The 12,800-nt window shown below is 44.2% G+C and overlaps 1 protein-coding gene across 1 annotated transcript in view; it reads right to left on the bottom strand.

Annotated features, from left to right (window-relative positions):
- LOC144108553 (uncharacterized) overlaps nucleotides 1–12,800 on the bottom strand; it is a 111,100-nt gene that overhangs the window by 96,757 nt on the left and 1,543 nt on the right. The window contains exons 2-3 of the mRNA XM_077641761.1: nucleotides 2,600–2,671; nucleotides 941–1,237 (exon numbers count right to left, since the gene is read on the bottom strand). Of these exons, the coding sequence (XP_077497887.1) occupies nucleotides 941–1,237; nucleotides 2,600–2,671 (369 nt within the window). The remainder of the gene's footprint in view (nucleotides 1–940; nucleotides 1,238–2,599; nucleotides 2,672–12,800) is intronic.

A 12,800-nucleotide genomic window follows, 5' to 3' on the forward strand; every position in this document is an offset into this window, starting at 1 on the left:
AATTCGCTGTTGCAGCGGTGGGTGTCCCACGAGCAGTCGTATTTTTCGTCCTCGTCTCTGGTGCCGTCAGCGTTGCCATCATCCTCATCATAGCGGTGTGCGTTCCTTAAGCAAGTTGTGCAAATTATTGCTTTGGAAACATAGTTTGCTTCACCTAAATTGGAAATTAGTCTTCGCAGTTTCTTCTTGTTCTTCTTACTCTGTGAATGTAACTGACGATAGTTGGCATTTTACCAGTTTTTCTGAGACCCTGAATTCTGGCGGCTAGTTTCCGTGGTCTTAATGCTGTGCAGAAAAACGTTAAAGCAAAATTTTATGCCGGAATTCAGTTTCCTTGTTGCCGGCATCTTCTCATACCCCGAAAGCTGCTGAATATGTGCCTGTGCACTTTTCCTTTGAATTCCTGCTCTTTACTATCAATAATTGTTTTTTTTTTGGCGAAAGGAAATGGCGCAGTATCTGTCTCATATATCGTTGGACACCTGAACCGCGCCGTAAGGGAAGGGATAAAGGAGGGAGTGAAAGAAGAGAGGAAGATATAGGTGCCGTAGTGGAGGGCTCCGGAATAATTTCCACCACCTGGGGATCTTTAACGTGCACTGACATCGCACAGCACATCAAAGTGTTCATATTTCAGATTTGGCACTGCTCCTGTTTCTATTTCATAAAATTGAGTCCCCCAGTCAGCTGCGAGTTACATTTTTTGGTGCGAAGCTCTCCCACTTTAGGAGTAAACTTAATTTAAACCATCAGCAAAGGTTCCATGAAATTATGAGTTACGTGTATTTCCTTGTCAAGACTACCATTTCGACCCAGCATCGTTCACATAAGGAGCGAAATCAGGCAGTAGCTGCCGTGTTATAGTAATGTGGCACATAGTAAACGCAAGGCAATACCAAAGGGCAAAAAAATCGTTGCCCTAATCAAACTAACTACTAACTTGCTTGAGGCAGATGTCCCTCTTTAGAACGCCGTGCCCACTGGAGGCCGAAACCTGGGGGCCCGTCTGTATACTTTCAAAAGGCAGAGTTCCGTGCTGAAGAGGTTTCTTTCTTGGAGTCTCCTGAGGCAAAGAATTTATGACTGAAGATATCCGGATTCTCGTGCTCTGTGGCATAAGTGAATCATTTGTAGAGTGGGAATACGTTTCAGTGTTGACAAGCCACTGATGATCGACCATTTCAGTCAAAAATGCTTTCATTTTCTTAACTGTCCCGGTAAGACCAAAAACAGGCACCTGCAGAAGGAAGAATAATTGTTTGTTAGAGTACGCACCTGTCATCGGTCCATCTACGCTACCGTTCTCATGTACGCAACTCATTATTTCATTCATACATTCAGTGTGGCCTACTTCTGTTGGATAAGACTGCGTTTACATTATGGAAAGCATTAATAAAGAACTATTCTTCTTACTGAAAGAGACTGTCCGCACAAACCTATATTTACCCATTACGATTGACAATACATCGTATTTCGCGAAAAGTATTTCTTACTTCCGGAAAAATATCAATACCAACTAGCAACTGTATTATTAACTCTTCTCAAAGCAAACTAACAGGGATTCCAAGAAAATTAGCAAGCCCGTAGTCACTATTACCTTCAGCATCCAACTGCAGCGTTGCGAAAGGAAGGAAGTAATTGCATACTCAATACATTAGCATATTTATTTCCCCATCTTTTGCCCGCCGCGGGGCCCCGAAAGACGCGGGTTCGATTCCGGCTGCGGTGGTTTAATTTCGATGCAGAAGAAGTTCTAGAGGCCCGTGTACTGTGCGGTGTCAATGCACGTTAAAGAACCCGAGGTGGTGGAAATTTCTTGAGCCCTTCACTAAGGCGTCCCTCATAGCCTGAGTCGCTTTGGGATGTTAAACCCCCATAAACCTAAATCATTTTTCCATCTTTTAAGCTCACGGATTTAACCTGGTCTTAGAAAATAAAACAGGAAAATTACGCGCATGTAGTGGCGGGCAAGGCATCAAGGGATACGCGCATCTGCAGTTTTATTCTACGCTGCTACGCTTAAAACTATAAACAACGCTATTTTCTTCTCTTCCACATTATTAGCCGTGCAACTGCTCACCAAATATTTTGTCTTTAATTAAAGATACAACATATTTAATGCCTCTGTTTTACCTCATAATACAACTTTGTATGGGGTCTCAGCGACGAAATCGTGTTATACTGGTCGTTGCCTGTCTCGTCTAATATTCATGCATAATCTGGGGGAATGTAAGCGCTAAGAGGAAACCTTACTCTCTCTTTACCACATAGGCGTAACTCTGTTTAGAGTGTATTGTATACTACCTATTGTCGGCAGTGCGCATATTAGTCTGCTATAGAGGCGACAGGTCTCAGTGCGTGTCAAAGGACTTTTTTTCTAAGTTGTCTTGATTTTCACCGAAAATATTTGCCAGAATTAGGTGTTTAAAGAGACAGTATGAAGTCGGAGCAACAAGGTGCATGTTGTCATCAGCCTCAAGCAACATTGGGTCGAGTGGCGGCGCATAACTACTGTGCCCCACTGCAACTGAAGGTAAGGCAGCTGAGGAAAGCTCCGTGAAACTGAATTCTGAAAATCTACGTCAAAGCTTTGTACTACCTGACGGACTTCCACAGCTGCGCCGTTGCAGCGCTGCGCAAGGAAAGTTAGAAGTCTTTCAAGGTGCATGGTCTGGAACAGAAGCAGTAAAAATGCAAATAAATATAGCAACTCGAGCGAATGGTACAGCCTACATTGAGGGCATCTCCACCAATGTATCTCAATGATGACAGCACATCTTCTAGTCACCTCCTAAGAAAGAATATTGTTCGTTCCGTGGCAATCAAATTAGTATCATGAGTCATCCTGTAGGAGAATTTTTTTTATAAGACTGATTAAGTAGAGAACATTGGTACATTGCTATCCAAATGCCGGAGAAGTCTATAGAACTGCGTGTGCTCAGTCGTTATAGCGGAGCGAAGTAAACGAGCGTTCTCATCTCGCTTGAGAGGAGTTGGGGGAGACAACAGGGTCAAATCTACGGTATTCAGACTTCATAGTGGCGCTCTACAGCTTCTTAGACCTTCTAGAGAGAGCTTCATGCCAGACCTTCTGTGCACAGCTTCATAAAATAGCCATATTTCAGCTTGCAATATACAGCATAAGCATGAACCATCAGAAACAGATGCAAGCCCAAAAACGACAAAGGAAGCCTGCTCGAAGGACGAAATCATGCGGCTCTTCACGTAGAAATATAGAATTATAAAAATAATTTACGAGTTCTAGGAAAGAGGTTCATTCAATGTTGATTAAATAATAAAGGAACAAAAACTTTACGGGAAAGTATGAAGGTGTAAAATAGCAATAGCACATCGCGGCTATTTCAAGGCCACGCACCAGCAGTAATACATTTAGAAAGCACTGCAATAAAAGCGGGGTCGCTCTTCTATCTCTTTATACTTTCAATGACAGACATCAGTTCCCCCAAGTTTAACATAAGCTAAAAAGAGCTGACCCTGACCAAGAATAAAATATAAAGCGACTTGTTGCAAATCATTACTGCCTATGCAGAAACCACCTGCATTCACCGTGGAACTTTATTTAGCATAAATTGGGGGGGGGGGGGGGGTGACCTGGGTTGAAAACTGCAGTCAATCAGGTTGAAGAACACCAGACAACCATTACAAGCAGCGCAGACTAGATGCTTGAATAAACAGTAGCAATGACAATATGTTGCTTTACAGGAATAAAATTTGCAAAAGGACAATATAACATGCAGGAACAAAAGTGTACATAATCATTGCAAAATTTCATGAATGCAAACTTCTTCAAACACTCTAAGATATATCTCCATAAGCAAATGCAAACAAACAAAAAAGAACCACTACAAGGAAAGCACAGACGACAGCAAAAATTTGGATCACAATTTTGAGAAAGCCTTCAGCAATTAAGCAAGCATCAGATAGTTGACGTGTTTCTGCTTGTTTAAAATAGACGGAAGAATATGGCGCAATGACTGGATGCTTTAATTAGTACGGCAATGGGGTAGGAAATAAGGATATTTTTTCGGACGTTGAAGGTGTTATTCTTCAAGAGCCTTACTACACCCACTACATGGCAAAGACCTCTCCCATATCTCTCGAATTAACCCTGACCTTTCCCAGCTGCGCCCACACCCCTTATGCCTGCAAATTTCTTACTCTCATCCGCCCACCTAACCTTCTGCCGCCATATGCTATGCTTGCCTCCTCTTGGAACCCACTCCGTTATCCTTAAGGACCAGCGGTTATCTTTCCTTCGCATTAAATGCCCTGCCCAAGCAAATTTCGTCGTCTTCATTTCGACTAAGATGTCATTAACCAGCGTTTTTTCTCTCACCCACTCTGCCCCCTTCCGGTCTCTTAACATTACACCTATCATTTTTCGTTTCCATGGCTCGCTGCATTCTCCTTAACTTAAGCGGAACTATTTTCTTTAGCCTCCACATTTCTCTCCCGTAGGTGAGTCCCGCTAAGTTGCAGCTGCCGTATAGTATTTTTGGAGGGGATATTGGTAAACTCCCACTAATAATCTGAAGGAACCTGCCATATGCACTCCATCATCATCATAATCACCACCATCCCCAGCCTTACTGCACACACTGCAGGGCAAATGCCTTTCCCATGTCTCTCCAGTTAACCCTTTCCTTTGCCAGCTGCGCCCACCGTATGCCTGCAAACTTCTTACTCTCATCCGCCCACCTAACCTTCTGCCGCCATATGCTATGTTTGCCTCCTCTTGGAACCCACTCCGTTACCCTTAAGGACCAGCGGTTATCTTTCCTTCACATTAAATGCCCTGCCCAAGCCAATTTCGTCGTCTTGATTTCGACTAAGATGTCATTAACCAGCGTTTTTTCTTTCACCCACTCTGCCCCCTTCCGGTCTCTTAACATTACACCTATCATTTTTCGTTTCCATGGCTCGCTGCGTTCTCCTTAACTTAAGCGCAACTCTTTTCTTTAGCCTCCACATTTTTCTCCCGTAGGTGAGTCCCGCTAAGATGCAGCTGTCGTATAATATTTTTGGAGGGGATATTGGTAAACTCCCACTAATAATCTGAAGGAACTCCATCATCATCATAATCACCACCACCACCAGCCTTACTGCACACACTGCAGGGCAAATGCCTTTCCTGTGTCTCTCCAGTTAACCCTTTTCTTTGCCAGCTGCGCCCACCGTATGACTGCAAACTTCTTACTCTCATCCGCCCACCTAACCTTCTGCCGCCATATGCTATGCTTGCCTCCTCTTGGAACCCACTCCGTTACCCTTAAGGACCAGCGGTTATCTTTCCTTCACATTAAATGCCCTGCCCAAGTCAATTTCGTCGTCTTGATTTCGACTAAGATGTCATTAACCAGCGTTTTTTCTCTCACCCACTCTGCCCCCTTCCGGTCTCTTAACATTACACCTATCATTTTTCGTTTCCATGGCTCGCTGCGTTCTCCTTAACTTAAGCGCAACTCTTTTCTTTAGCCTCCACATTTCTCTCCCGTAGGTGAGTCCCGCTAAGATGCAGCTGTCGTATAATATTTTTGGAGGGGATATTGGTAAACTCCCACTAATAATCTGAAGGAACTCCATCATCATCATAATCACCACCATCACCAGCCTTACTGCACACACTGCAGGGCAAATGCCTTTCCCATGTCTCTCCAGTTAACCCTTTCCTTTGCCAGCTGCGCCCACCGTATGCCCGCCAACTCCTCAATCTCATCTGCCCGCCTTACCTTTTGCCGCACCCTGCTACGCTTGCCTCCTCTTGGAACCCACTCCGTTACCCTTAAGGACCAGCGGTTATCTCGCCTTCGCATTGCATGCCCTGCCTAAGCCCATTTCTTCCTCTTGATTTCGACTAGGATGACATTAACTCGCGTTTGTTCCCTCACTCACTCTGCCCGCTTCCGGTCTCTAAACATTACACGTATCATTTTTCGTTTCCATGGCTCGCTGCGTTCTCCTTAACTTAAGCGCAACTCTTTTCTTTAACCTCCACATTTCTCTCCCGTAGGTGAGTCCCGCTAAGATGCAGCTGTCGTATAGTATTTTTGGAGGGGATATTAGTAAACTCCCACTAATAATCTGAAGGAACTACATCATCATCATAATCACCACCATCACCAGCCTTACTGCACACACTGCAGGGCAAATGCCTTTCCCGTGTCTCTCCAGTTAACCCTTTCCTTTGCCAGCTGCGTCCACCGTATGCCCGCCAACTCCTCAATCTCATCCGCCCGCCTTACCTTCTGCCGCCCCCTGCTACGCTTGCCTCCTCTTGGAACCCACTCCGTTACCCTTAAGGACCAGCGGTTATCTCGCCTTCGCATTGCATGCCCTGCCTAAGCCCATTTCTTCCTCTTGATTTCGACTAGGATGATATTAACCCGCGTTTGTTCCCTCACTCACTCTGCCCGCTTCCGGTCCCTTAACTTTCACCTATCATTTTTCTTTCCATGGCTCGCTGCGTTGATCTTAACTTAACTGAACTCTTTTCGTTAGCCTCTACGTTTCTTCCGCGTAGGTGACTACCGGTAAGATGCAGCTGTTGTACAATATACGCTCCACCTCATTCTTATCCTTGCAGTTATTTGCCTCTCATCATCCAGATCAGCTGTCACTACCTGCCCTATGTAAACGCATTCTTTCACCACTTCCAGCACCTCTCTACCAATTGTGAAATACTGTTCCCTTGCTAGGCTGTTGAACATTACTTTGGTTTTCTGCATGTTAATTTTATGATCTACCATTCTGCTCTGCCTATCTAACTCATTTATAATTTTTGAAGCTCACCTCCTGAGTTACTCAGCAAGGCACTGTCATCAGCTAATAGCGGACTATTTAGCTCTTCTACATTAACTCTTATCCACAGTTCTTGCCAATTCAGGCCCAGGTGATACCTCCTGCAAACAGGCGGTGAATAGCATTGGAGAGATCGTGTCTCATTGCCCGACGCCCTTCCTCATTGGAATTTTATTGCTGACTTTATGGATGACAACGGTAGCTGTGCAGTTGCAATATATATCTTCCAGTATTTTGTCCTAAGGCTCTTTTTTGAAGCGATGTTTATTGCCTCAGGGCATAAAAACTATGAAGTGAGAGATGAGTAAGATGCTTAAATAAATGAAAAAAGGTGGGCTGATTTGATGAAATTACGAAGTGAACGATGATATGGCTCTTCTACACCCTGTTTCCGCTATGCCTGTATGAGTGCTGACTGCTGAGGTTTGCACTCAATCAAATGATTTCTCTTAATCAATGAAGGCTATATATAGAGGTTGGTTATATTCTGCGCAATTCTCTATCACCTGACTGATAGTGTGAATATGATCTATTGTGGAATATTTCAGAAAGCTTGCCTGATTATTTGGTTGATTGAAGTCCAAGGTTTACCTGACACATTAGCGATTGCCTTAGTAAATACCTCTTAGGCAACGGACAGTAAGCTGGCTCGTATGTAATTTTCCATGTCTTTAGCCTCTGCTTTCTAATGAATTAAGATTATATTTGCGTCCTTCCAAGCCTTTGGCACGCTAGAGGCCATAAGGCAGTGCGTATACAGAGTGGCTAGTTTTTCTAGCACACTCCCCCTCCATCGTTCAACAGATCTTCTGTTACGCGATCCTACCAAGCGGTTTTTCTCCTTTTCATTGCTCCCCCGGGTTTTTTTTTACTTCCTCTTTCGTTACTGGCGGGATGACGCATTGCTTAGCCATCTGTGTTTCTCATTAAAGTTCTGATTATATTGATTTTTGTATAGATTTGTGTAGAACTCTTCGGTCACATCAACTATCTTGTCCATATTGCTAATGATGTTGCCCCTTTTGTCTCCTAACGCTTACATCTGGTTTTTACGTATGCCTAGTTTGCTCTTCACCGCTTCTAGGTTTCTATTAGAGAAACCTAGCACCAAAACCATGCAATCCACAAAGACAAACGACGACGGGACACAAGCGCTTGTGACTCGTCGTCGTTCGTCTTCGTGGGTTGCATGGTTTTGGCGCTAGGTTTTCTCTAATAGAAGTATGCACCAACTAGCTCAAAAAGAGGTGTTAATGCAGTAGCTTTTAGGCTACCTCCGTTCTTTAGGGCATGCTTGATTCTCTCTATATTAAACTTCCTTGTGTCGGCCACCTTGCGCTTATTATCTATTAACTTCGGTGGCTGTGTTAGTTCTATTCTGTCTGCAGGGTAAGAAGCCATTATGTTTTGGTTCCTATTCAGTTCGATGGCAGCGGGGAGCGGGGGGAACGATGGTCCTTAGGCAGGATGAGGAGCAGTTCGGACTTCTCTGGGCAGCAAGACAGTCCGATGCTCCGTGCATAATTTTTGTAAGGGTGGCTGCTTCCTGTAAGGTGTTCTCATGTCGCCGTCACTGCCGTGGGTGTTCCACAGTGTGATGTCGTCGGCATAAAGAGTGTGCTTAAGGTGGGGAATAATTGCCAATTTTCGGGCGAGGGGGATGAGGGTGATGTTAAAGAGGAAGGGGGAGAGAACGGACCCTTGAGGGGTTCCGATACTCTGAAGCGTGTAGGAGGGGGAAGAGAGAGGGCCAAAATATATCTCAGCCGTGCGGTCATGGAGGAAGGCTTGAATGTAGGAGTCCATGCGCGCACCTGCATTCAATGGGGATAGGACAGTCATTATCGCCCGATGTTTTAGAGATCCAAAGTTAAGACAGCCTTAGAAAAATAAGAAAGAAGTGGGTACAAATTGCCATGTGTGAGCTTCAGCATGGCGTCCTGTGGGGATAGGTGGGTGCGGAATCCCAACATGGTGTGCAGGTATAGATTGTTGTCCGCCATGTGTAATGTGATTCTCGCTAACACGACATGTTCAAGGAGCTTTCCGAGGCATGAGGGAAATGCATGACTAATAGAACCATCATCTTCACCGAGGGATTGCGACTGAACGTGAATGCACATAAGGAGCAAACACTAACAATGCTCGTCTTATGGCATGATGGCAAACATTTAGAGCACGACGAGACCAATGGACAAAGAAAGTGCATCGCGACTGTGCAACAGTTAAAAGATTGTAGTGACCTTGGCACCGTTGCAATAAATGCTGGGAAAACCACCCCTGTTGTCTCCAACGGAAGAGACAGCAATACCTGGAAATAAATGAATAAATTGATGGTATATTTACGTAGATAGGCCAAATTCGAATTAGGTGCGCTAGCACTCCGTTTTTAGCTTCGCTTCCGATGCTCGGATGGTCATTCTGAATTTTACGTTCCTTATTTTACATTTAAGTTGCTCTTCCCGAATAACCTCTCGCGACCAATCATCAAACTACACCTGCCACGGGGGACAATTTGCACGATGGACAGTGTATATATATATATATATATATATATATATATATATATATATATATATATATATATATATAGTGTGGGGCTCGTTTGACAAACACATTAAGGAAGACAACAGTCACGGAAACCAAAGTGCATAGGGGAAGGTTTCTATTTTTTTTTAATATCTTGTGCCAATCGATTAGTTTTTTTAAAGAAAATTACTTACAAGCAGCAGAAAAAACAACCATGCCGCCGGTTGGATCCGAACCCACGACCTCCGCTATGGACGAGGGTGGCGCTGGTGAACACTCTCAAGGTTCGCTTACACGCAAAACGTAAATACCCACGAAAGCAGCAGATTGGACAGCCGTCGCCGTAGCTCAGTTGGTAAGAGCACCGGACGCGATATTCGGAGGTCGTGGGTTCGGATCCCACCGGCGGCATGGTTGTTTTTTCTGCTGCTTTATAAGTAATTTTCTTTAAGCGATTTATTAATCTAAGTATTATTATCCCACTGGTAAGCATAACACATTAAAAAAAATTAACGTTCCCCTATGTACCTTGGTTTCGGTGACTGTTGGCTCCCTTCATAAATTTGTCAAACGGGCCCCTCATTTCCTTTAACTAGTCTGCTAATAGCTTAACGAGGGTCTCGGTTCTGGCAGTCTTGATGCCATAGGTAGCATAAGAGGGCTCTCGCACAGTTTCCGCCCTCGCCGTTAGATGACGTTCTACGTTACGCTCGCGGTATTACAGGACGTGCTACGTCCGCCGCTATGGTCGAGGGTGGCGCTGGTGAACACTCTCAAGGCTCGCTTACACCCAGTAAACATAAATACCCACGAGAGCAGCAGATTGGACAGCCGTCGCCGTAGCTCATTTGGTAAGAGCACCGGACGCGATATTCGGAGGTCGTGGGTTGGGATCCCACCGGCGGCATGCTTGTTTTTTCTGCTGCTTCATAAGTAATTTTCTTTAAAAAAATAATTGATTGGCACTAGATATTAAAAAAAATAAAAAAGAAACTGCCCTATGCACCTTGGTTTCGGTGACTGTTGGCTTCCTTACTATATATATATATATATATATATATATATATATATATATATATATATATATATATATATATATATATATATATATATATATATATACGTGTGAATTTATTTATTTCATTCATTTGACATTTAGACCGTGGAACGGCCTTCGTCAGAATCTAATTCTCACATCCTGTCGAGACGGCGAATAAACCTTTTCATACGTTTATCTACGTTTATACTACTACTGACAGGGCCAATATTTCTCTTCTCGCTAAATTGCGTGCGCGCGCGCGTGTGTGTGTGTGTGTGTGTGTGTGTGTGTGTGTGTGTGTGTGTGTGTGTGTGTGTGTGTGTGTGTGTGTGGTGTGCGTGTGCGTGTGCGTGTGCGTGTGTGTGTGTGTGTGTGTGTGTGTGTGTGTGTGTGTGTGTGTGTGTGTGTGTGTGTGTGTGTGTGTGTGTGTGTGTGTGTGTGTGTGTGTGTGTGTGTGTGTGTGTGTGTGTGTGTGTGTGTGTGTGTGTGTGTGTGTGTGTGTGTGTGTGTGTGTGTGTGTGTGTGTGTGTGTGTGTGTGTGCGTGTGTGTGTGTGTCAAAAGGCATCCCCACTAACATGTTATCATCTAAATAAACCCCTGCTGTGCCAATTAGGGCCAATATATCCCCAGAAACTTTCCCATCTACTCTGCTCACCTTAGTCTGCCGCCCCCTCCTATGCTTGCCCTCTCCGAGAATCTACTCCGTTGTGCTAAATAACCAACGGTTCCCGTTCATTCGCATTGTACGCCTGCCCCTAGAGTTTATTATTTGTTTGTTTATTCGTTTTTAACAAGGATATCATTCGCCTTTTTGCCCATTTTGATCTCTTGCTGTCTCAACGCTATGTACATAGGACGAAACATGTGTATAGAAGACCGAACTGTGTGTTCCTATTAAATCATATTAGTTCACTGCACTTGCTTACATCCATACCGTTTTTAACCAAATGGTATGGCTATATATCTTGTTTTTAGCCCCAAACACGCTCAGAACGTGTCCTAGACAAATGTTTCGCCCTCTGTAGGTCAGTTTCCTAGCCACAGTACGGCTATACCCTCGTGAACTCAATGACGAGCCTTTAGTACAGCCTCCTAGATCCGGGGCTGCTCTCCTAGTTTCTGTTCCACAGGAGAGTGCTACCAAGATCTACACCAAGATAAAACTTCTATATACCTTCATCCTGAGGGGCAATTGCAAGTTCGTTTTCTTCATTTCAAAATAGCAGCTGACCGGTATCGCCCTAAAATTCTTATGCGCATAATTTAGTCCTGCAATTAGCTTGAAAAAATCCTCTGTCGTGGAAGGATCGTTAGCGGCTGTCATAAATGTGGGCAGACCTTCTCTGGAGACAAGCTGCATACGACAGTACACTAGGTAGCATCAGGTCCTGATCAACAGATAAAACAAAATGCACGGCGAGAACGAATATAAACATTTTTTTTGTATTTAGCAGACACTTTCATGTTGTAAGCGTCAGTTCAGCGGCACTCCTGGAAACAACTCTTTTTTTCATTCACAAATTCTTTCAATAGGAAGGTTAAAGGATGAAATATGCAGGCCAATGGCAAACCTTGGTAAATATTACATCCTGGCATCATAAACGTTCAAGCATGAAAACTGGAGGCCAGCGAGAAACCTTGATTAATGTTACATCTTATCAACGCAATTCGCTAAGAATAAAATAGCGCGGCCATCGAAAAACGGTGAATTTTAAATTGAGGTTCAGTGGCACTTGACACCAAGCACTAGTTCACTATCAGTCTGGGGTCCTGTGGTCATTCCAAATGATTCAGCTGCGGGAGCTCGGCAGTAGCACTGCCGCCGCAATGTAGACAAATCGACGTCATCACAGTGAAATTTAGCTCGTAATCAAAAAGGTTCACAGTTGAACTGCGCAGGCCAGTGAAAAACGTATAATAGCATTAGATCCTGTGAACGCAAAGGCTTCGGGCTGAAATACGGAGGCAAAATAAAAACAACTTTGAACTCTAGACAGTTATAGCATAGCGTGATCCGCTACAACCATCCGATTCAGCGGATCACGGATAGAATTATGCTATAACTCTTCAGCATTATGCTCCGGACAGCGTAGCATGCAAAGGAATGAAAATGAAATCCGCAAACTTCGGGATACAAGAAAAAACGCAGATGCGTTGATTACTTAAAACGCGAGTAAATTATGCACCAGTTCAACTAAATGACAGAAGATAGCCACCGGTACGGCTGGCAATATAGAGTAACAACACAACTAATGATATCAGGCTGCTGCATCTGGTCAGGACCTCGTTTTCTGAATATCCGTAGGGTACACGTGTTGCTCGGGCGCTAGACACCGTCACGCTTATGGTAATAGCAAAGATGATGGTGATACCAACCCGCGGTGTGGCGCACGTTCATCCCACGACCACAGC

The sequence above is a fragment of the Amblyomma americanum genome, chromosome 10 (assembly GCF_052857255.1).
Source record: "Amblyomma americanum isolate KBUSLIRL-KWMA chromosome 10, ASM5285725v1, whole genome shotgun sequence".
Classification (NCBI taxonomy): domain Eukaryota; kingdom Metazoa; phylum Arthropoda; class Arachnida; order Ixodida; family Ixodidae; genus Amblyomma; species Amblyomma americanum.